The 22,744-nt window shown below is 35.5% G+C and overlaps 1 protein-coding gene across 3 annotated transcripts in view; it reads right to left on the bottom strand.

Annotated features, from left to right (window-relative positions):
- Positions 1–1,705: 1,705 nt before the first annotated feature.
- rph3aa (rabphilin 3A homolog (mouse), a) overlaps positions 1,706–22,744 on the bottom strand; it is a 33,098-nt gene continuing 12,059 nt past the window's right edge. The window contains exons 5-19 of one of the 3 annotated variants that reach the window (XM_051121509.1): positions 18,461–18,590; positions 18,049–18,126; positions 12,949–13,111; positions 12,752–12,790; positions 12,446–12,658; positions 9,545–9,697; positions 9,273–9,352; positions 9,069–9,143; positions 8,052–8,161; positions 7,659–7,785; positions 4,903–4,959; positions 4,502–4,653; positions 4,295–4,376; positions 4,024–4,120; positions 1,706–2,551 (exon numbers count right to left, since the gene is read on the bottom strand). In XM_051121509.1, the coding sequence (XP_050977466.1) occupies positions 2,418–2,551; positions 4,024–4,120; positions 4,295–4,376; positions 4,502–4,653; positions 4,903–4,959; positions 7,659–7,785; positions 8,052–8,161; positions 9,069–9,143; positions 9,273–9,352; positions 9,545–9,697; positions 12,446–12,658; positions 12,752–12,790; positions 12,949–13,111; positions 18,049–18,126; positions 18,461–18,590 (1,690 nt within the window). In that variant the 3' untranslated portion in view covers positions 1,706–2,417. Of the gene's footprint in view, positions 2,552–4,023; positions 4,121–4,294; positions 4,377–4,501; positions 4,654–4,902; positions 4,960–7,658; positions 7,786–8,051; positions 8,162–9,068; positions 9,353–9,544; positions 9,698–12,445; positions 12,659–12,751; positions 12,791–12,948; positions 13,112–18,048; positions 18,127–18,460; positions 18,591–22,744 lie in introns of all 3 variants that reach the window. The other 2 variants (XM_051121507.1, XM_051121508.1) reach the window with 2 other exon arrangements.

The raw sequence follows: 22,744 nt of genomic DNA, 5'->3' as shown, positions 1-22,744 counted from the left end.
AAACGATTCGCGATCCGTGCTCCGAAGTTCTGATCTAAATCAAATGATTCGCTATCTACGCTCTGAAGTCCCGATCTGAATTCGCGAGCCATCATTTCAGATCAGGACTCGGAGCGCGGATCGCGAATCATTTGCCTTAAATCGGAGCTTTGCGTATCGAAATGATTCACGAACGCGTTCCGATCTAAATTAAATGATTCGCAATACGCGATCCAAGCGCTTCGAAACAATGAATCATTTTTCGACGCAATGGTTTACCTGCTTCAGAGTTTCGAAAAGCTTTCACGTGCTATTTAAAATTAATACTAGCGAATTGCTAGTGAATCGCTTGAAATGAATGAACGAAGTCACAAGCTTGAGTTTGAATCAATTACAGCCGTTCCAGCGTAAATGACTCAATTGATTTGATTCATCCGTTCCTCTTTTCGCATGTTCATCCACGTTTACACGACACTGTCAGTACTACTGCTTGCTTAGCTCGATTTTTTTCTGACATTAACTGAAATAAGCGATTTTTTTGAATTGCGTGAATTTTGTGTGAAGAGATGCTTATTGACAAATAAGTGCTTGTTGACAAAATTAAACACTTATTTCATAGATAGGTTACATTTTCTTTCAACAATTGAAGCACTTTTAAAGTACCTCTCCAAGAATATTGTTATTTTCAAATGTTTTCCAGGCTTTAAATTTTCAAAAAGTCACATTTAAGTACAAATTTAAGTATGAACACTGTGTAATCAATTTTAAAATGAATCAAAATAAAATTTACTGAAAAAAAATGAAATATTTTATTTGTTTACCTGCATGTTATGTGGCCATAAACAATGTCAGAGAACCATGAATATGCAAATGTGATACTTCATTATTAAAAAATATTTATCTTAAAATCTCAGGGGTACTTCAAATACAAATATATTAGGTGAAAGAGGATCAGATTAATGTATTGCTATTGTGTAAATAATATGCAATCTTTTTTTAATCTAATTGCAAGTACTTCATTTTTTGGAATCTGATTGTGTTATCTAGATTACATGTAATCCGTTACTACCCAGCTCTGTAGATTCATTTAGACACTTGTTAGCAACTGCCTTCTTCAAGACTAGCAAAAGCTTTAAAAAATATATCAATGGGGGCATACTGATGTGTTTTATGTCACAGAATAAAACATGAAAATATCCTGTTTTAGGCATTTAACCAAAAACCCACAACAATGAAACCAGAAGTGCTCAAATGCAAAACTGTTTCTGTACTTCGGTCTACAAAATTCCGCCATCCCTACTGCACTCTATTAAGTCATGATGTTAAAAAAAAAAAACTAAAAAAAAACAAACAAACATGCACCCGTTGACTTTGGACTTGTACGTTTAAAATTAGTCAATATTTTTAGAATTTCAGTTGCAAAGAAGTGTCCCGTCAACCTAAAGGGAGCACTGGGTTAATCCATTATATAATGATGTAAGTAAACATGACAGCAATAGATGAAAGACCCAGGTGATTCTAATTTCTCGTCACTGTTCGAAGGTCAGACATTTGAAAATGATTTTAAAGAACATGACCTTGAAAGATAGTATACTAACATCAGACACAACACCAAAAAAAAAAACCCAAGTACCTACATGAGGCCACGTACCAGTGACGTATAGAGTTCACCGGATCACCTTTGTTCCAGTTTCCAGAAAGATTCATGAGCAATTCACATCACTGATTCATAGGCGATAGCTGAGAACACTTTATTGGGTATTGTAAATCAACAACACCTGTAAACATGAAACAAACTCAAACTTAGCAATGACAATAACGTATAATCAGAGAATACATCCATGAATTCCATGCACATAACAACAGGACATTTCCATATGTAGTTGAAGTAATACTGAACTTGAACAACCTGTATACAACGCTAATACTTTTCTAAACTTTATATTCACAATTTGTTTTAAACACGATCTTCCTTATCTGTCACACACTGATTGAAACAGAAACATAAATGAATGAAAGACATATGCATATATTTCTAATACAAACAATAGAGTGTACCGTAGCATTTCACATGCTATTTTACTTAAAGAACTTAAAGTCCATTTTTCCCCCAGTGTCCTTGAGTATATTTGGTTGCAGGGTTTGATGACTAATATATTTGCGTCACATCTGTATTCATGAGGTTTTGTTCTTTAAGGCATTTACTGAGTGAAAAAAATATCATACACTGTCTTTTTTTCCCACCTAAAAACATGTATCTGGGTTTTCTAGGTTTTTCTTGGTTGGACCACTATAGCTCATCACAGGGTTTCAGGAGAGGCAAAGACAAAGAATTTTTTCTGAATGAAAAGAAAACATTATCAGCAGTTCGAGCTTGGAAGCGAGATTACTTTGAAAGATGGAACCGTATGCTGTCGTATCTTTGGAGATACGACACCTCAGTCATCCGCCTCAATGTTGTTTTGATTCAACAGAACATGCCAGCGTTCGATCTTCTTGTCCTTGTTCTTCAGACATTCATACCAGTGCTTCAGACATTCGCCCTTAGCCGTGATACCAAGCTGGCAGCCACCTGTGCGGAAGAGACGTACGAGGAATTTAAAGGAACAGTTCACCCAAAAATTGTGAAAATGTCTGTATTCAATGCCATCCAAGATGTACAGTAGACAGGGCTCTACAGTGCGACCATTTCAAGAAATACTGTGTGCGACTGAAAAAATATTTAGGAGCACCAGTGCGACTGAGCCGATCAGCATATTTGTGTTTGCACTGAGGGGAGCTTCAAAGGTTTCTACGTGTTTTTGCAACGTTGAGTAATGAATCACAGACATCCTTTCATAAACCGTGTAGAGAGAGTGTAAATAAGAGGTTGATTGTGCAGTGTAGAGAGCATCGCTGATTGTAGTTTTTGTGAACTTTGTGAGATCGCGATGAACTAAGATGTGAGTGACAGCTTTTAATGATTTTTAATGGAGTTTGTAAATGTAATATTGATTTAATACAAGAGTTAAACAAGAAGTTCATATTAAGTGACTTACATTGTCTGACTATAACACTATTGCCTGATTTAGCTCTATTTCTTCGTCGACTTTGAAGCAAATAACAACTAAGCTGCTGCACATCTCCATTCAAACACAGCAGTGTTTCGTTAATAAATAAACGTGCGTTTTTAAACGAATCTAGTGAGTCAGTGAATCAATTTCCCATTCATAAAGACAGTCACTTGCTTTATTACTGAATGAATCATTTGCTCTGTGTGCTCCTAAATTTTTCTAAAAAGAAAAGTAAGCGTAGATCCCTGGTAGATGAGTTTGTTTCATGATAGAAACAGATTTGGAGAAATGTAGCAATACCTGTACATCACTTACTCACCAATGCATCTTCTACAGTGAATGGGTGCCGTCAGAATGAGAGTCCAAACAGCTGATAAAAACAACACAACAATCCACAAGTAATCCACACCACTCCAGTCCATCAATTAACATCTTGTAAAAAGCAAGTTACACGTTTGTAAGAAACAAATCCATCATTAAGGCTTTTTTAACTTCAAACTGCTGCTCCTCTCACATTAAAACCTACCTACCCCATTTGTTTAGGACTTGTAAACAGTGCTTGATCTGTGCAGATTTCTCTCCTGATGCAGACTAGATAACTTGATAGATGACTCATATTTTGTCCAAAAGCAAAAATGTGAATTTAACATATCTTAATGATTGTTTTGTTTGTTACAAACACACATCTTTTGTCTTCTCAAGATGTTAATTGATGGACTGGAGTGGTGTGGATTACTTGTGAATTATTGTGATGTTTTGTCAGCTGTTCAGACTCTCATTCTGACGGCACCCATTAACTGCAGAGGATCCATTGGTGAGCACGTGATGCAATGCTGCATTTCTCCTAATCTGTTCTGATGAACAAACAATCTTTTCTACATCTTGAATGGCCTGGGCCATCTTGAATGAGTAAATTCTAGCAAATTTTCATTTTGGGGTTAACTATTGGCCAATATAATACGTTGTTGGGTCTTGTATGCATCTTTCTCACCTATGAAATCATTAGATTTTCCCATGTCATAATCCCAGACAGAGACATCCAAAGTCTTCTTTGCCAGTTCAGCATGCTTGATTTCATAGCTGAACTCCTGAAATCACAAAAGAATCCATGACAGGTCCATTTCATAAGATATATGCCAAAAAAAAACTTCCATTCATTATAGTGTCAGAGCGTATTAAAGCACTGTCATGGTGTCGTCAGTGTCGAGTGTGTCAAGACGGTCACCTCAGGTCCTATCGCCAGAGACAGAACGAAAGAGTACCTCATTAAACTCAGGGTTAAGGGTCTTCTTCTTGATCTGAGTTTTACACTTCGCTTTCTTTCCCATGTCAGGCTTCAAGTAACTGAAAAACAGCATGAAAATTCAGAGACACAAAGCACACAGCATGTTAAATAAGCCTAATGTTACAAAACAATCCAAATGATTCCTTTTTACAGATACACTTCTGGTGCTATTTATTATACTTGCATCTTTACAAAGGGGTCCGAATAGCCATTCGAGTCCATCGCTGCCAGATGAGCACATCGAACTACACCCACAATCAGACGACCCTGTTGGCTGTTGTAGGTGAGAGAAATCAGGATACGTCCTCTCTCCTCTACCTCTTCATCAGCCTTCAACTAAAAAAGCCACATGAAAGAGGAGTAAACCCATGTATCTTCTTGTGGACACTAATTAACAGATCAATCATTTAGGCGAACCTTCTAACCAAAGCAACTTCAACAAGGAGAAACGGAGGTTAAATGCCTGATGCGACAGCCAGACGAGAATCTCAAAGGACGAAAATGATAATGTTTTTTTTGGGGAATAGTTCAGTGCTGTAAGTGTTTATTTTCATATTTAATTCTCATAGTGTGTGACGCAGTTACCTCTTCCTCATAGAGCGCCATGCCACGAGATGCACCTGCGCCAGCAGTACGTCTCACCTGCGTACCAGGTGTTAAACACAGTCAGTTTACTACATGGCAAAGCCAAACCAGGCCATTCCTACAGTTTTTTGAAGCACAATTTTCCATTTTTTCTCAAATTCGTTTTGAAATCAAAGTAACATATTTCTAAATTTGCAATTTTAAATATTAGTATATACATTCACTTGTTCTCTTTGACATAACTCACCAATGGATCCTCTGCTGTGAATGGGTGCCGTCAGAATGAGAGTCCAAACAGCTGATAAAAACATCCACAAGTAATCCACTCCACTATGTATTGTTTGCAAGAATTAAATCCATCATTATGACGTTTTAACTTAAAATCATCCCTTCTGGCTAATATATCTATTATAGAGTCCATATTCCTGTTGTTCTCTCACATCAAATCCATCAACATATTTAATTTAACGCTGTTCCCAGAGATCAAACAAGGTGCTTAAATGTGACTTTTTTAAATTTAAGGCCTGGAAAACCGCAATATAGCGATATATCTGAAGAGGTACTTGAAAAGTGCTTGATTTATTAAAAGACAACGTATCTATATACGTTTAATTTTGTCAGTAAGCACATATATTTTCAAGCAATTCAAGAAACATCATACCTTTTTTGTTTATTTTAGTTAATATCAGAAAAGCTAAGCAAGTAGTAGTGCTGAAAGTGTCGTGTAAACATGGCTGAAGATACGAAAAGAGGAACAGATGAATCAATTAAGTGAGTCATTTACGCTGGGACTGGTCTGATTAATTCAAACTCGTGACTTTGATAATTCATTCAAGTGATTTATTAGCTAAAACCAGATTAACGATTTTAAAAAGCACGTAGTGATGCGAGAAATGGAGCTTTTTGGACCTCAGTTGAACCATTGCGTTGCAAAATGATTCACTGTTTCAGAGCGTTCCAATCGGATCGCGGATCGCGAATCATTTGATCTAGATCAGAACTTCACGAATCATTTGTTTCAGTTGGGACATCAAATTGTTTTTTTGGTTTTTTTTAATTAAACATTACAGATATCCAAAACATCAAGACATTACAATTACAGACAAAAAAAAAAAAAAAAAAAAAGAATACACAGATTTGTTGCCAGGGTAACAGACAAAGAAAAAAAATGGTAATAAAATTACATCTTAGGATGACACAAAGGATGAATACAGACATACAGTTTTCATAGCTTTCAAATTAGCAGAACTTTGGATAGTTTCCACATACATATCCAAATCCACTTTGAACAAAGAAAAAGAGGTTTAGAGCCAGTAAACTTTTGTTTATGAATGTGAAATTTAGCTAACAGAAAACACAAATTAATTATGTAATATTTTCCTGTATTCTCCTTAGAATATTCAAATAATCCAAACAAAGCATCTTTAAAACAAAATGAGAAGTCACTTACAAAATAAGACTGGATAAACACCAAAAAATCCGACCAGAATTTCTCTGTGTGGGTGCATTGCCAAAACAAATGAATGAAGTCTTCTTCAGAAGAACGACAAAAACTGCAGTTCACTTAAGTGTCAGGCTTATATTTCCTAAGAAAGACTTTAGTCGGGGAACATTTGTGAATCAGTTTAAATGTCATTTTTTTTACTTTATTGGTAAGCAGACACTTATGAGGCAAGGTCCATACTTTCTCCCAAGGTATATTCTGCACAATATTATTCCAATACGGTATTACATATGGAATTGTTGTTATCTTAGCCTGGAAGAGAGCTCTGATTCTATAGTAGGGACTTCAAATCGTGTACCGCGAATCATTTGATTTAGATCGGAACGGGTTCGCTTTAGATCAGATCTTCGTAGCGTGGATCACGAATCATTTGATTCACATCGGGACTTCGGTCCGGGTTTGTGATTCATTTGTTTCATATAAGGATTTCGGAGCTATTTCGCGAACCTATTATTTTTCTGATTTTTTTCTTAAACAGTAGAAAACATCAAAGCATTAAGGCAATACAGTTATAAAAACGAAACAAAGAAAAAAGAAAGCAAGTGTACACATATACAAATCGCTTAAGAAAATTAACCATGGTTTTACTGTAGTAAAAATATAGTACACTTTCTAGTACTTTGCATGTGCTTCACTTTATTTTTGCCATTTTTTATTAGTATATTTTTAATCTATTCCTCTTTTATTTAGAATTTGACATAAAAGACATAATAAGTGAGATCTCTGATTGAATCAAGAAAAATCAAAAAAGTAGTGCTTGAAAAGTCCTTGAAAGTCCTGGAATTTCATTTTACACTATCTGTACAAACCCTGTGTTTCAGAGTTGTGAACAGTGCTTGATCTGTGCTTATTTTTCTTCTGATTCAGACGAGACCACATTTTTTTACTGGAGGAAGTGTTATTGTGGATAATGGACCCATATTTTAGCCAGTAGCAATGTTTTGAAGTTAAAAAAAACGCCTTAATGTTTGAATTGGTGTGGATTACTTGTGGATTATTGTGATGTTTTTAACAGCTGTTTGGACTCTCATTCTGACGGCACCCATTCACTGCAGACACACGGGCTTCATTATCTTAAAACATTGAAACAACTTGTCAAAAAGACAAATGATCAGGAATCAGAATTATGAAGTTTCTCCATCTGATAAGACCAAAAAATAAATACATTTTTTAACATTTTTTTTTATAAACCTGTTCAGTCCAAAATCTGTCAAAAAGTAGGAATGACCCCATTACAATAAACTCAGCTTACCGGAATCACTCTCTCGAGACACACATTGAAGGTCTTCTTCTGGTTCAGCTTCAGTTTTTTCAAGACCACCCGCGTCTCGCCGATAAACTCATTATGGCCGAACTTGTCCTCATCACTGACAGAAAGCCTGCCAGGGAACAATGCGGATGCTGACCCTTTCCACTCTGGGAAATGTCACGGCTTTAATTAAGTCGACCGCTGCAAACTATTCTAACCGAACACATCAGTGAGGCTTTCCGAGAATCTTTAAGTTGCAAATGCAATGGACGAAAATACAACAATCAGCTTGTTCCATCATGCAAATGACTGAGGAAGGAGAACTGTTAACAATTAGCATTACGTTAACCCCTGTGTTAGCCCCTTTATTTACCTCTAAAAGCTTCAGTGCATTACCTGAGAGTCTTTTTCTGCATGTCTTCATTAGTGATGCCATGATAAACTAGGTTCTCGTTCCACACGGGGTTCAGGGTGGTATGAAGCGTCTTTGTTCTTAGCTTATTAGACTGTGAGATCAACAAAATATCATGCATCCGTCATGTTCTGTGATAATTTCTTGTACAGCTTTATGCTGCAGGTAATTAATAGTGGGTATGTTCACATGCACTCATTTTCATCAATCAGAATGAGAAGATTGTTGGATTCAAACGTTTACGTGCTTCTTTTTCCCATTGACTGAATTACACTACCAGTAAGATTCTTCTTCTCACCAAGCCTGCGTTTATTTGATTCAAAGTACAGCAAAAACAGTAAAATTATGAAATATTTTTACTATTTAAAATAACTGCTTTCTATTTGAATATAATTTAAAATGTAATTTATTGCTTTGATCAAACCTGATTTTTTTTAGCATCATTACTCCAGTCTTCAGTATCACATGATCGGAAATCATTCTAATATGCTGATTTGCTGTTCAAGAAACATCTTTATTACTATTATTATCAATATTTAAGCTAAGTATTTTTTTTTAGGATTCTCTGATGAATAAATAATAATAATAAATGTTTTTTGAGCATATCAGCAAATCAGATCATCTTAGAAATGATTTAGTCATATTAGAATGATTTCTGAAAAATCATGTGACTGAAGTAATGATGGTAAAAATTCAGCTTTCAAATTACATTTGAAACTATATTCACATAGAAAAGTTATTTTAAATAGTAAAAATATTTCAAAATGTTACTGTTTTTGCTGAACTTTGGATCAAATGAATGCAGGCTTCATGAGACTTCTTTAAAAAACATTAAAAATCTTACTGTTCAAAAACTTTCGAGTGGTAGTGTATTTAAGGTCTTAACCACCCCTTCCAATCTGATTGAAATTTAATTCAACCCCATTGAGCCAAGGCCTTACTTGGTTGCATGTACACATAGCTAGTTTGGATTTAGCAGGATTTCTTTTAAAGATCACTACCTTACTGGCTCCTGGAAGCAAGTGTAATTTCACATAAGGATCGGCCAGACCATTGGAGTCCATGGGCTTGAGACCCTTCACCAAAGACGAAATAATTGCACGGTTAGCGGTTAAACGCTTCGAGACATGATCCTTCAGAAACGTTTTTCCAGTGCAGAAATAGATTGTATCGAAACGGCCTGTTCTAGGGAAGAAAGACAATACCTTTGCTTTGATTATATTGCAGTGCAGTTCGTTTTTCTCCTCCTCGTAGAGCAGACTGAACTCCAACATGCCCAGAGTGGCTGGAAAGTGGACAACATTGTGTCAAAGGCATGAAAAAAGCTGACACCAAAGAAAAACAGTCTCACTTCAAGCGCACGTCTGCTGATTTTATGCAATCTGTGATGCAAGACTTGCACGGTAAACCATTTTGTTCTGTGTGGTTCCCATGGGGTACAAACATGTCCATATGTCAGTGCAAATTAGCATCTTACTGGCATCGTCAGAGTCATAGCTGTTGGCGTCCTCTTCATCCTCCGCGGTGGGGGGTGGTGGCTGGCGTGAAGCGGGAACGCTGTTGGCAGCTGGCAAACGTGCGTCTGTCTGCATAGCAGGTGGTGCCCTGGCCTCCGGTCGACTCACAGGATCTAGAATTCATACCAAGAGACGTGTGCACTTATTGCACAGATTGTTTGGAAGCGAAATATGCAGTTTCTACAGTGTAACACTAAAGACAATTAAGGAAGGAAACACAGTAATCACTGAGTTAAGCATCCAGATCGATAACGCCAGATGCATCAACCAACTGTAAGAAGTCATTCAGCTGACGCTTTTAACCAAAGCAATCTGCAGTGCGCTTATTATAGGTTCAGTCCCGCTGGAGCAATCTGAGGTTAAGCATCTTGATCAAGGACACAATGGCGACGAATCAAAAGCTTGCGGGATTCAAAACTACACTATTTTGGTACCAGTATGTCAACTGAATTAAATAAATCTTAAATTTAAATGCAATTACAAATGCAATGTGAGCAAGTGCATCAACTCTAAATACAAAGAAATGCTTGATTTTTTCTGAAATATTGTTCATCTTCATCGCTCAAAAATTGAAGGAATATTAGCTGTAGGTAGACCACTATTCTGCAAGCATGTTTGACAAAATATCCAAGGCATCTCAACTGCAAGTAACTGCAAGTTGCTGAAGGAGATTCTAATAAACATTTGCATTCACCCGGTCATGTACACTACCAGTCAAAAGTTTTTGGAAAGTCAGATACTGTAAAATGAAATTCCAGGACTTTCAAGGACTTTTCAAGCAAACTTCAATCAGAGATCTAATAAGAGATCTAATATCCAATAAAAATGGCAAAAATAAAGTGAAGTATGCACATGCAAAGTATTACTACTCAAGTATTACGAAGTATACTACACTGTTACTATAGTAAAACCAGAGTTAATTTTCTAAATGGATTTGTATTTGTGTATACGAAGATCCGATTTAAAGCAAAGGATTCGCAAACCCACTCCAAAGTTCCAATCTAAATCAAATGATTTGTGAGCTGCGTCCCGACGTTCCGATCTAAATCAAGTGATGCTCTGAAGCCTGATCTGAACGATTCACAAACCATCATTTCAGATTAGGACTCGGAACACGGAGCAGAATCATTTTCATGAACCATCATTTTAGATCAGGACTAGGAACGTGGAGCACAAATCATTTGATCCAGACGGGAACTTTGCGTATTGCAAATCATTTGATTTGAATCATTCAATTCATGAAATGTGTACTGCGAATCATTTGATTTAGATCGGGACTTCAAATTGCGTATTGCGAATCATTTGATTTGAATCATTCAATTTAAAAAAATGATTTACGAACCTGTTCCAATCTAAATCAAAGGATTTGCAATATGTAATTCAAAGTCCCGATCTGAAACAAATGATTCGCAATACATTATTTAAAGTCCCATTCTAAATTAAATGATTCGCAATCCGTGCTACGAAGATCCGGTCTAAAGCAAATGATTCGTGAACCATCATTTCAGATCAGGACTCAGAACGTGGAGCGCAAATCATTTGACTCAGACCGGAACTTTGCGTATTGTGAATCATTTGATTTGAATCATTCAATTCACAAAATGATTCACAAACCTGTTCCGATCTAAATCAAAGGATTCGCAATACGTAATTTGAAATCCCGATCTGAAACAAATGATTCGCAATTCAGACATCGACAATTTGCCGATATACAAGACAGAGCAGGTTCATTTTAGTATGAAAAAGTCTCAGAGTTCAAATTTTGTCTGTTTTGTGGCTCTTTACTGTGTCCTGACAGATCACTATAGCGCCTTAGGTCAAGCGGGACGTGAACCGATCATCTCTTAATGTTTACTAGTTATAGCACAAAATAAACATGAATGAACATCAGAAGGTGTTTTGTTTCAACTGTAAAAAGATGTCAGTACACACCATTTTTCAAGTTCAAGTCCACCAACTTTAATCTACTCCCCTGTCTGACAAAGTCAGACAAAACGGCATATTTGGCGTTATGATTGGTCAAATCACCTGTTAATCAAACTCTTGGCGAAGGGTCAATTGAGCAGCCAAGTTTGGGCAAAGTTCAGAAATAACTTGGGCTGAAGAAATGCCTGCAGTTAATGTCATGTGCTGCACTTTTCACACATTTCTTTAAACAGATTTTCAATGATATAAGGTCTCTGTGTCATCTGGAGCAACCACTCATCATGTGGTGCGACCAATAATAGCAATAACTGTGTTCAATTAAAAATAAAACATCTTGTGTGGCTGAAACATGAATCACTGCTACAGTATGCTTAAGTGAATGGTATTTTTAAAACATTTGTATCAGCTTTATGCAATTTACAGGAATAATAAGTCTACTTAACCACATTTAAGAAGGCAACTCTGAAATGATAAAACAAAAAAATGAGATCATTATTTATAATACATTATTTATGCAAATAATTAGTTTCTAAACACTTTAATTACTGAGAACATCTAAAGAATGTTAAGCATGTTAAGGAAATTAATTAATTTTAATATAAATCATGGTCACACCACATGACACTTCTAGATGAAAAAAAAAAAAAATCACTTAATTTAACATTTTTAATGATGTATGTGTACACAACATTCTTAATGTTTGAACAACTACAAAAGATATTATTTGCTGTATTTTAATATTGGCATGTTGAAACTCCTTATACATCAATGACTTTATACGTCAGTGATCTAGGATGAAATCCCATCGTATGTGTGCTTTATATAAACAAGGCCCCTGATCTTTAACCACAGTGCAATCAAACAGCACGCACACTTTTATAATATCCCCATTGCTGAATCATTTCTGCCTATGCTATGTGAATGAGTTCTCTCACCTTTTTGTATGGGAGTCGTGGAAAAGGTCGACACCGGAGGTTTGGAGCTCATAACCGGTACTTCTCTCTTCACCACAGGTGAGTAAGTTTGTCCTTCCACTGTGATGTCGGACTGAACTGTGCTCCTGCTCATAGACCGTCTACCTCTGTCTTCTTCTAGGGCTCTTTGGGATATCACAGAATGCTCGTCCCGTTTAGGGGGCACCGTTTCTGCTGAGCACGGGAAAAACGGGAAAATGATACTGCAATCGTAAGCCTCATTTCCTCCTACTGATATTAAGTGTTATTGAAATGCAAGACACTTACCAGATATCTGCTGCTCTCTGCCGGTGACCTGCATGCTCTCTGAATGAAAATATAGCAGTTACTTTGAACCATGAATTATGAAAATTATTATAAATTAACCATGCCTAGTGCGAATGCATTAAAAAAATGCAAGGTATTGAGAATTTGTAATTAGTTATTTTTCCAGTGCAAATCACTACTGAAACTGTAGAGTTTACCTCCATTTTTTGGGTGTGAAGATACTGAAGACTCGGTTGACGGATTGGTAGAAGTTGGTGCGCTGGTGGTACTGAGCTCTCTATTATTAGAGATCGGTAATGGAGCGGGTAAAATCTGTTGTGGTAAACCTTTGAAAAACCAGGCACCGGAGCGCTTCAGCATCTTCGGGAAAGAATAAATGATCATTTGGCAAGTTTGATGTAATTTCAGTGCACTGATTTATTCTAATTCGCCACTAATAACATACATCTGTGCTCGGTTTAGTCTAGCGTGAGTGAATTGCAAAAGTCTGCTAAACTAATTCTGGCCTAAAACAGACTACAGCCAAAGGCAGAAATGTAAACTTCATTTAAGAATCAGCCTTTTTGCAGATTTGTTTCTCCATTTTTGCTGTTCCACTTTCCAAGCTCCTTAGAAAAAAAGCTAAGCAATTTTAAACCCAATTAAATCTTAGGAGATAAAAAATATATATGGGTCATTGACGTGTAAGGATTTTCGACAGGTCAGTTTTAAAATACAAATAAGTAATAATATCTGTTGTAATTGCACTAACATTAAGAATGTTGTGTACACGCAAATTCATATTCAAATTTAAAATTAAGTGATAGTTTTTCATCTCGATGAATTCATGTGGTGCGACCATGATATATATTCAAATTAATTCATTTCGTTAACATGCTTAACTTTTTTTCTTAGATGTTCTCAGTAATTAAAGTGTTTAGAAACAAAGTTTTCACATTTATTTTGAGTTTTTGTAATTAAGGATCTCATATTTTTGTTTTATAATTTCAGAGTCGCCTTCTTAAATGTAGTTAGCAGATTGATCAAAATGTTTTAAAAATACCATTCACTTAAGCATGCTGTAGCAGTGATATTTTAGCCACAGAAATTAGATATTTTATTTTTATTTTAATACAGTTATTCCTATTATTGGTCGCACCACATGATGAGTGGTTGCTCCAAATGATGCAAAGGCCTTATATCATAAAAAATCTATTTAAAGAGTGGAAAGTGCAGCACATGCCATTAACTTCAGGCATTTCTTTAGCCCTAGTTATTTTTTGAACATTGCCCAATCTTGGCTGCTTAACTGACTGGGAGTTTGATTAACAGGCGATCTGACCAATCATAATCCCAAATACGCTGTTTTGTCTGACAAACAAAACAAACAGGAGAGTACATAAAAGTCGGTGGACTTGAACTTGAAAAATGTTGTGTAATGACATCTTTTCACAGGTGAAACAAGACACCTACTGATGTTCATTCATGTTTATTTTGTGCTATAACTAGTAAAGATCAAGAGATAATCAGTTCATGTGCCAACTGAGGCACTACAGCGATCTGTCAGGACACATCAAAGAGCCACAAAACAGTATTTGTTGTTTTAATTTCTTTATAAAAAAATGATACAATTTGAACACATAGACTTTGTTTCATACCAAAAGTAACCAGCTCTGTTCATTTTTCACTGCGTGATGTGTGCCATAGAAGCACCACTGTTTGTCGGACGTAGCAACAGTAACTAAGGGGCTTTGCAAAGGTTCAATTTAGAGTAGCGGGAGGTTGCTGGCTCAGATTCTGAGATCACAGCAAGAACATCTTTCTTACAGTAGAAAATTACATCGGGAGTTTGTGCTTGACAGTGGAATCTGGTAAAATACATTAAAATAGTTATTAATAAATAAATAATAAATTACTAATGAATCCATAATTACCAAACTAAAATGATATGCTCTAAATATATATTTTTCTAACATGACCCAAATTGCATAAAAACATGTTCCAAATGATAAGTAAGTAAAGTATTTTATGTATATAAACCATCAACTGAATATAAAAGCACAAAAACTGCCAATCTGGCACATATAATGGAAAACACTCTGCAGTGGTCGCACCACATGATATTTGGTCGCACCACATGATATTTTTTAATACAGTCAAAATTTACAAGCAAAGAATTGGCCACTTAAACAAAACAAGCTAGCTTCCCACAAAAGGTCACTATGAAATTTATAATAAAAAGAAATACTTAAATATAAATAACTTAATATATATTGTTTTTTTAAGGTCATACTACATGACATCCAAATGTGGGAACTACATACCAGCCTTCAAAAAGGTTATTTTTTCCTAATCTGAAAGAGAGTTACAAACCTGCTTGATGCTTCCATGGGTCATTGGCAAATTGGTATATGATGCAAAGTTCTATTTTTGAATGGATTTCAACATAAAAGTCCCAAAACGGTAGTTTCTTGAAGGTCGCACCACATGATTTTTTAAAAAATAAAAATCATCAGATAAAGTTTGTTTGTATATTATGATGGAAATATAAATACAAATGCTTTGCAATTTTATACAGGATTACAAAACACAAGCAACGCTTATGGCCGGAACGGTCGCACCACATGATATTTTGACACTTTGAATAACAGAAAAATTACAAATAACTAATCTTTTCTGAAAAGTTAAAGTGGGTCCATACATAGGAGAGGCACTTCATATATATGGCATCTTTTTAATGCATTTAAACCAATTTTTAACTGAAAAAATGCAACTGGACATAAAATTTAGCCGTCACATCATTGACCCATATATACATCATTATCTGAAATTCATGAACTCTGAAAAATAAGATGGATTGCTACTGTATGCTACCCAGGTAATTGCAAAAACAATGCTGCATTTCGTAAGTGTTCATGTTTTCTTTTACAGCACCTGTGAATCTCATCTCAGCCAATTACCGTCCAAATAAGCATCAGCTGGGAGCTGGAATGGCTGGAATATGAAAATGCAGGAACTCCATTGTGCGCTAAAATGTCAGCGACTCAATGGATTAAACGCAAATGGGATTCACAATCTTGTTGCATTAAAGAGAGTCACATCTCCCGCTGCTACTGACCCCGTCTGACAACGAGACTAACCGTGACTTACATCGTCAAAAGGATGAATCATCTTATCGCAGTCAGAGTGCCTTTGAAAGTTAGAGGTGCTGAACTGTCCTATTTATATCTTTTGAGTTACATGCAGAATAATTATTCTGTGCAGCCAGTCAAATGTTATTTATAGAGCACTTTTTGGTTGATTTAGAAATGGATTTGTTCAATCAGACAAACGCGTCGGTATGTAAGCATTGCAACGACTGCTCAGTCGTCAAAAAGAAAGGATCTCATCAATGCCAGGCAAGTGCAGATTTGCATAAACAAGCACTTTTTAAAGCACATCCTTTTCTGAAATTAAACATCTGCAGATGTTACAGTACAGTTACATCCATATCACATTTAAGTAATAATTCACCCAAACAGGAAATGTCTTTCATTTACTCACTCATGTTGTTTCAAATCAACATGCTGTGATTTTTTTTTCGTATAGCATGAAAGAGTTTTTTTTTTTTTTTTTTTAATGTTCATGCAGCTTATTTCCATTAAAATACAATGTGTGATCATAGCAGGGTTAATATTGTTAGATAAAATAAAAACTAAAATATAAAAAAACATTATTTGAAATAAAATTAACATTAAATGAAATAAAATATATTTAAAAAAAAATCTTATTTTATTTCAGCAAGTTACAAGTTCTCATTTTAGTTTAAAGTACTAAAATAATTCAATAAAATGTAATAACTACTATATAAGCATAATTTTAAAAATAATATATAAATATAAACAATATATTAATGAAAATGACAAAAAAAACCCAAAATAACTAAAACCAACTAAAAATAAAGTGCCAACAGAATATATAAAACAAAAAAAATGAAATAAAAAAAAAAATAACGAAACTATAATAATACATCAGTAATATCTAAAGTAACGCTGCGCCAAACTTGGCACAACATGTCTAAAGGTGTTTTGAGGTTTAAGAGCTGCATAAATAAGTGACGTTATATTATTTAATAAAACTAAAACTAAACTATATTTAAAAAAAAACATTACTTGAAATAAAATTAACATTAAATGAAATAAAATAAAATACATTTTTAAAAATTACTTATTTATTTCAGCAAGTTGCCAAGGCAACATTTCTCATTTTTTTTCGAACTTGGCACAACAAATCTAAAGGCGATTTGAGGTTTGAGAACTGCATAAATAAATAAATAAATAAATAAATGACTTAACAGTTTTAAATAAAACAAAAACTAAACTATATTTTAAAAAAATCATTACTTGAAACTAAACTTAAGACGCTCATGTCAATCAACTATCGTGGGAGCGGCCTCTGTTGGTGTGACGCCACACCGACAGGAATCTGAGAACGGCTCGATTTGAAAAAGGGGATATTATTTTTACAGATCAATTATGATAGGGTAGATGTGTACATACACTGAAAACACACATTAATGTTCAAACAACATGTAAAAGTGAAGTTTGCATCCGATGACCCCTTTAACAAAAAAGGTAAAACAGCGATATAGGACGATTTTGAAGTTGAGGGAGAACATGAGATGGGAGTTTTTCGACATACCCTAACTGTCATGAACCGGAACAAAAATAGAGTCCAGGCAGAGTAAAGACAAGACGAGCGTTCAACATTAAAAAGTATATAAATTGTATTCTTTTTATGAAAATAACCGATCGTTTCGCTAGATAAGACCCTTCTTCCTCGGCTGGATCGTTTACAATTGCATTTGGGATCATTTGAAGCCGCATTTAAACTGCATTTTGGAAGTTCAAAATCAGGGCATTATATCAGTCCATTATATGGAGAAAAATTCTGAAATGTTTTCCTCAAAAAACAATTTCTTTACGACTGAAGAAAGAAAGACATGAACATTGTGGATGACAAGGGGGTGAGAACATTATCTGTAAATCTTTGTTCTGGAAGTGGACTTCTCCTTTAAATTTGGGTTTGTTTCTCACACAAAGCTATCAAATGACTTTAAAAGTCTTGGACTTTGCCGTGCAGGTTGCATGAACTATTTAATGCTTTTATGGTGATTTTTGGAGCTTGAAAGTCAATGTCACAATTAACTCATAATTGCCGAAAACAGATGAGCTCTAAAATCCTCCCTTTGTGTGGAAAGAACAGCAAAATGATTTCAATTTCAGGTTTTGGGCTGAATTATCATTGCTCTAAAACACATATGCATCCATGCATCTCACCTCTTTGTGCTCACTGCAGATTTTGCACAGCCATATTGGACCGGAACGACTTTGAACGCCACACTTAGTGCACATGTTCTGTGGGGGTGAAACACAAACAGGCATCAGGAGGCTGCGCAGGTGTAAACGCACTCAGATGGCATTAAGTTCCATCACTAAAAACAGGCCACACACCAAACATGCCCTCCGGGATCAATAAACAATCTATTGATCTTTGTGTCAGGCGTCACAAAAGACAGCCATATGCATTCTGTGTCATTATATTCGATTGTGCAGACTGATTGGCATCCCTCTTAAATGCACGTGGCTCAGTAATAAAGATAAGTGCATATCGCTCATTCATTTCTGCTTGGTTATTTTTGGACAATCGTTATTGGACTCGGCGTGCATTAGATAATTGCATGAAGTCTACCTTTTTACACTCGGCGCACACGACCGCGCTGACGCCGGTCAGGCCGAACTGCTGGCCGCAAAGTAAACAACGGGTGTAGCCGTCACCGCAGGCCGTCCGCTTCATGCTGTCCAGGCGATTTACCAGATGCCTGCGGGACGAAAAACGACAAAGTATAACGTCAGCACACTTCCGCCCCTCCTCCAAGTGGCTGTTGTAATGTATTGATGTAAAGAACTGAGAGTTAAGACATTCTGCAAGCAAAGTGCTGAGAAAGAGAGAGAGAATGAGAAAGAAGGCAGTTCTTGTCTAGTTAGCACTATTAATTTCTTGCAGTACATTCCTCTCGGCTTGTAAAAAGGCTTAAGCACACCCGTCTTCTCAATCACTTGGACAGATGTGCTTTGGCTGAATTGCTCAGAGGAAACTGTGAAGCGATGCTTTTGTCTCTCTGTCACAGGGGTCTCAGGTGTTGGTCAGTATTGCTTTTGCTACAGGAGTCCAGTCCTGTGTGTAATAATGTGACAGCATAGGTGACCCTGAGGACAATTCGTTTATATGCAAACCTGCTTGGTCAACCAGTGGAAGACAAAGGATTCAGGGAAAAGTCATTTTTTGCACATTCATTTGTTTTTACTCATACAATACAGATTTTCAAATACAGAGCTTTAAAGCAGCTTCACATTAATAAACAGGGAAATAACAGTATTAATGTTATAAAATTTAGCAATTATAAAATGAAGTGAATTTTAGCTGTTCTACAGACTCAATATTCAACTCAATTTAGTTTTGATGTTTAATCAATTCAGTTCAATAATTACCGATATTCAGTTAAAATTTTGTTCTCATCCAATTGTCTCTCATCCAATTCGGTCTTTGCTTAATGAATCAAAAGACTGGCAAACCCACTCCAAAGTTCCAATCTAAAGATTTGATCTAAAGCAAATGATTCATGAACACACTCCAAAGTTGCAATCTAAATCAAAAGATTCACAAACACTCTCTAAAGTTAAGATCTGAATCAAATGATTCACAAACCCACTCTGAAGTTCTGATCTAAATCAAATGATTCATGAACACTCTCTAAAGTTTTGATCCAAATCAAATGTTTTCCAATTGTCTCTCATCCAATTCGGTTTTTGCTTAATGAATCAAAAGACTGGCAAACCCACTCCAAAGTTCCAATCTAAAGATTTGATCTAAAGCAAATGATTCATGAACACACTCCAAAGTTGCAATCTAAATCAAAAGATTCGCAAACACTCTCTAAAGTTAAGATCTGAATCAAATGATTCACAAACCCACTCTAAAGTTTTGATCTACATCAAATGATTTGCAAACACGCTCCAAAGTTCTGATTTAAATCATATGATTCGCAAACCCACTTTTGTTTTAGATCGGAACTTCAGAGTGGGTTCATGAATCTTTTGATTCAGATCTCGACTTTGAGCGGTTCACAAGTCATTTCATTTAGATCGGAATAAGTTCATGGAAGATTCATGAACCCACTCTGAAGTTCCGATCTAAAACAAATGATTTGCAAACACTCTCTAAAGTTCCGATCCGAATCAAATGATTCACGAACCCACTCTGAAGTTCTGATCTAAATCAAATGATTCGTGAACACTCTTTAAAGTTCCAATGTGAATCAAAAGATTCACAAACCCACTCTGAAGTTCTGATCTAAATCAAATGTTTTGTGAACATGCTCCAAAATTCTGATTTAAATCAAATGATTCACAAACCCACTTCTAAGTTCCAATCTAAATCAAATTTGTGAACTGCTCCAAAGTTCACATCTGAATCAAAAGATTCATGAACCCACTCTGAAGATCTGATCTAAAACAAATGTTTCGCAAACCCACACCAAAGTTCCAGTCTGAATCAAATGATTTGCGATCGGCCCTCTGAAGTACCGATCTGAATCAAAAGATTTGCAAACCCGCTCCGACATTCCAGTCTAAATCAAATGATTAGCCAACCCACTAAAAAGTTCAGATCTAAATCAAAAGATTCACAAACCCACTCTAAAGTTTCGATCTAAATCAAATTATTCGCAAACCCACTCTGAAGTTAATATCTAAATCAAATGATTAGCGAACACACTCCAAAGTTCCAATCCAGATCAAAAGATTCACAAACCCACTCTGAAGCTCCGATCTAAATCAAATGATTTGCAGACATGCACCAAAGTTCCAATCTGAATCAAATGATTCACAAACCCACTCCTAAGTTCCAGTCTAAATCAAATGATTTGCGAACACATTCCAAAGTTCTGATTTAAATCAAATGATTTGCGAACCCATTCCTAAGTTCCGATCTAAATCAAATGATTTGTGAACCCACTTTAAAGTTCCGATCTAAATCAAATTATTCACAAACACGCTGCAAAGTTCTGATCTAAATCAAATGATTTGCGAACCCACACCAAAGTTCCAATCTGAATCAAATAATTCATGATCAGCACTCCGAAGTTCCAATCTGAGTCAAAAGATTCACAAACCCACTCCGATGTTCCAATCTCAATTAAATGTTTCACACTCAGTGCTCTGTAGTCCCGATGATTCACAAACCATTTCAGATCAGGACTTGGAAGTGCAAATCTTGAATCATTCATTTCAAGAAAATGGCCACAAATCATACAATTGTTAACGAATAATAGGAAGATGGAGCTAAAAATAAATAATGTGGGCAGCATTAAAAAAACCCATAAAACCCAACAAGTAAGAAGCTTCAGCAGGTTCCTGCTTAATCATATTGCTCTCTAAACAGACATTTGGGACCATTTTTCTTGGACAGATGAATATTTAATTGCAAAGACATTAACAGAGGCTTAATGGAGTTCTCCATTATGATTTCCTTTATCAAACGTATGTTTCCCCTAAAATGCCTTACGAGGAAATAAATGGACACATATGAGAATTTTTGACATACAATTGGAGTAAAAGGCTAAAATAAATTATGTAGACACCATAACACAAAATCTAAAAACATGTTTTCAGCAATGTCCCCACTGAATCTTATTCAATAAGGTATCCACAAAAGAAATTAATTTACCTCAATAATTTATGATTTGCTTTACCTAAAAGCTCAAAGTTCCAGTTGTTACTCCAAATATTTCTTAGGAGAAATAAAATAGACAAATGTCGACATAAAATGAGAGTGTGGAGTTAAAAATAAATTCATGTTGATAGCATAAAACAAAATTAAACGAGCAAGAGGCTTCAGCAAAGTCTACTTTTGGTCTTTGTATAGCTCTCTGGAAACATTTGGGACAATTTTCTTGAGCAAGGGAATATTTTCTTGCACACACCAAGGGTGTAGGTTTGATGTTTGATTTTGGCATTGGTAGGGACATAATGGCAGACAACAGATATTTAAATATTTGATCAAAATTATTGTTAGGGATAGCGTCTAGCGTTGATCTAAATCAAATAATTTTGCGATGCAATGGTTCAACAGATTCGAAGATTCGAAAAGCTCCATTTCACCCATCACTACAAGCTTTTTAAAATCATTACAAGTGATTTAGAAATTCGAAAAATAAATGCTCCTTTGTTTTTTTGCTAGTGAATCGTTTGAACTGAATGACTGTCACAAGTTTGAATCAATTGGAGCGATTCCAGCGTAAACGACTCACTCAATTGAATCGGTTTGTCTGTTCCTCCGCTTTTCACATCTTCAGCCATGTTTACACGACACTGTCAGTACTACTACTGGCTTAGCTCACTAGTTTTATGACATTAACTGAAATAAAAAAAAACTAAATATCCATATTTCTTTTCCAAAGATAACATCCAACACAAATCTACGAACATATTCAGGTGAGGTAACCTGTTTAGTGCTAACTAATGAAAACACTCCATTAAAATGACAAGCTGCACCTCAAAATACATGTTAGCTGCAAACATTGTGCATTACAATTGAGTTTGTAGATTAATTCGCTGTATTTTAAACAGTTTGAGCACTGCCATTCAGCTCAATAGGAAATCAGTTGAAAGCATCCAGCCAGCTAAACTATTTAAGTGAATATTGAATTTATCAGTACAAATTGTAATAAATATTTAACAAATTATTGTTGTACCTGATTGTATTAGACTATATAATGTGATTGTCAGAGTAAAAAGAGGAAATGGGGGAAGCAGATGAACATAAAACAGCATAAGGTCAACTTTATCATTCAACTGAATTGTGCACGTTTTGAACACTTTGACTACTTTATATGTTAACTTCACAGGTAATATCAATGGCATTACCTATTTCAGATCCAGCCAAAATTACAGTGACACTGGTTACATACACATA

Source organism: Labeo rohita, chromosome 10, assembly GCF_022985175.1.
Source record: "Labeo rohita strain BAU-BD-2019 chromosome 10, IGBB_LRoh.1.0, whole genome shotgun sequence".
In the NCBI taxonomy this organism is placed as follows: domain Eukaryota; kingdom Metazoa; phylum Chordata; class Actinopteri; order Cypriniformes; family Cyprinidae; genus Labeo; species Labeo rohita.
Note: the sequence above shows the minus strand (reverse complement) of the source record. Positions and strands in the feature narration are given on the sequence as shown.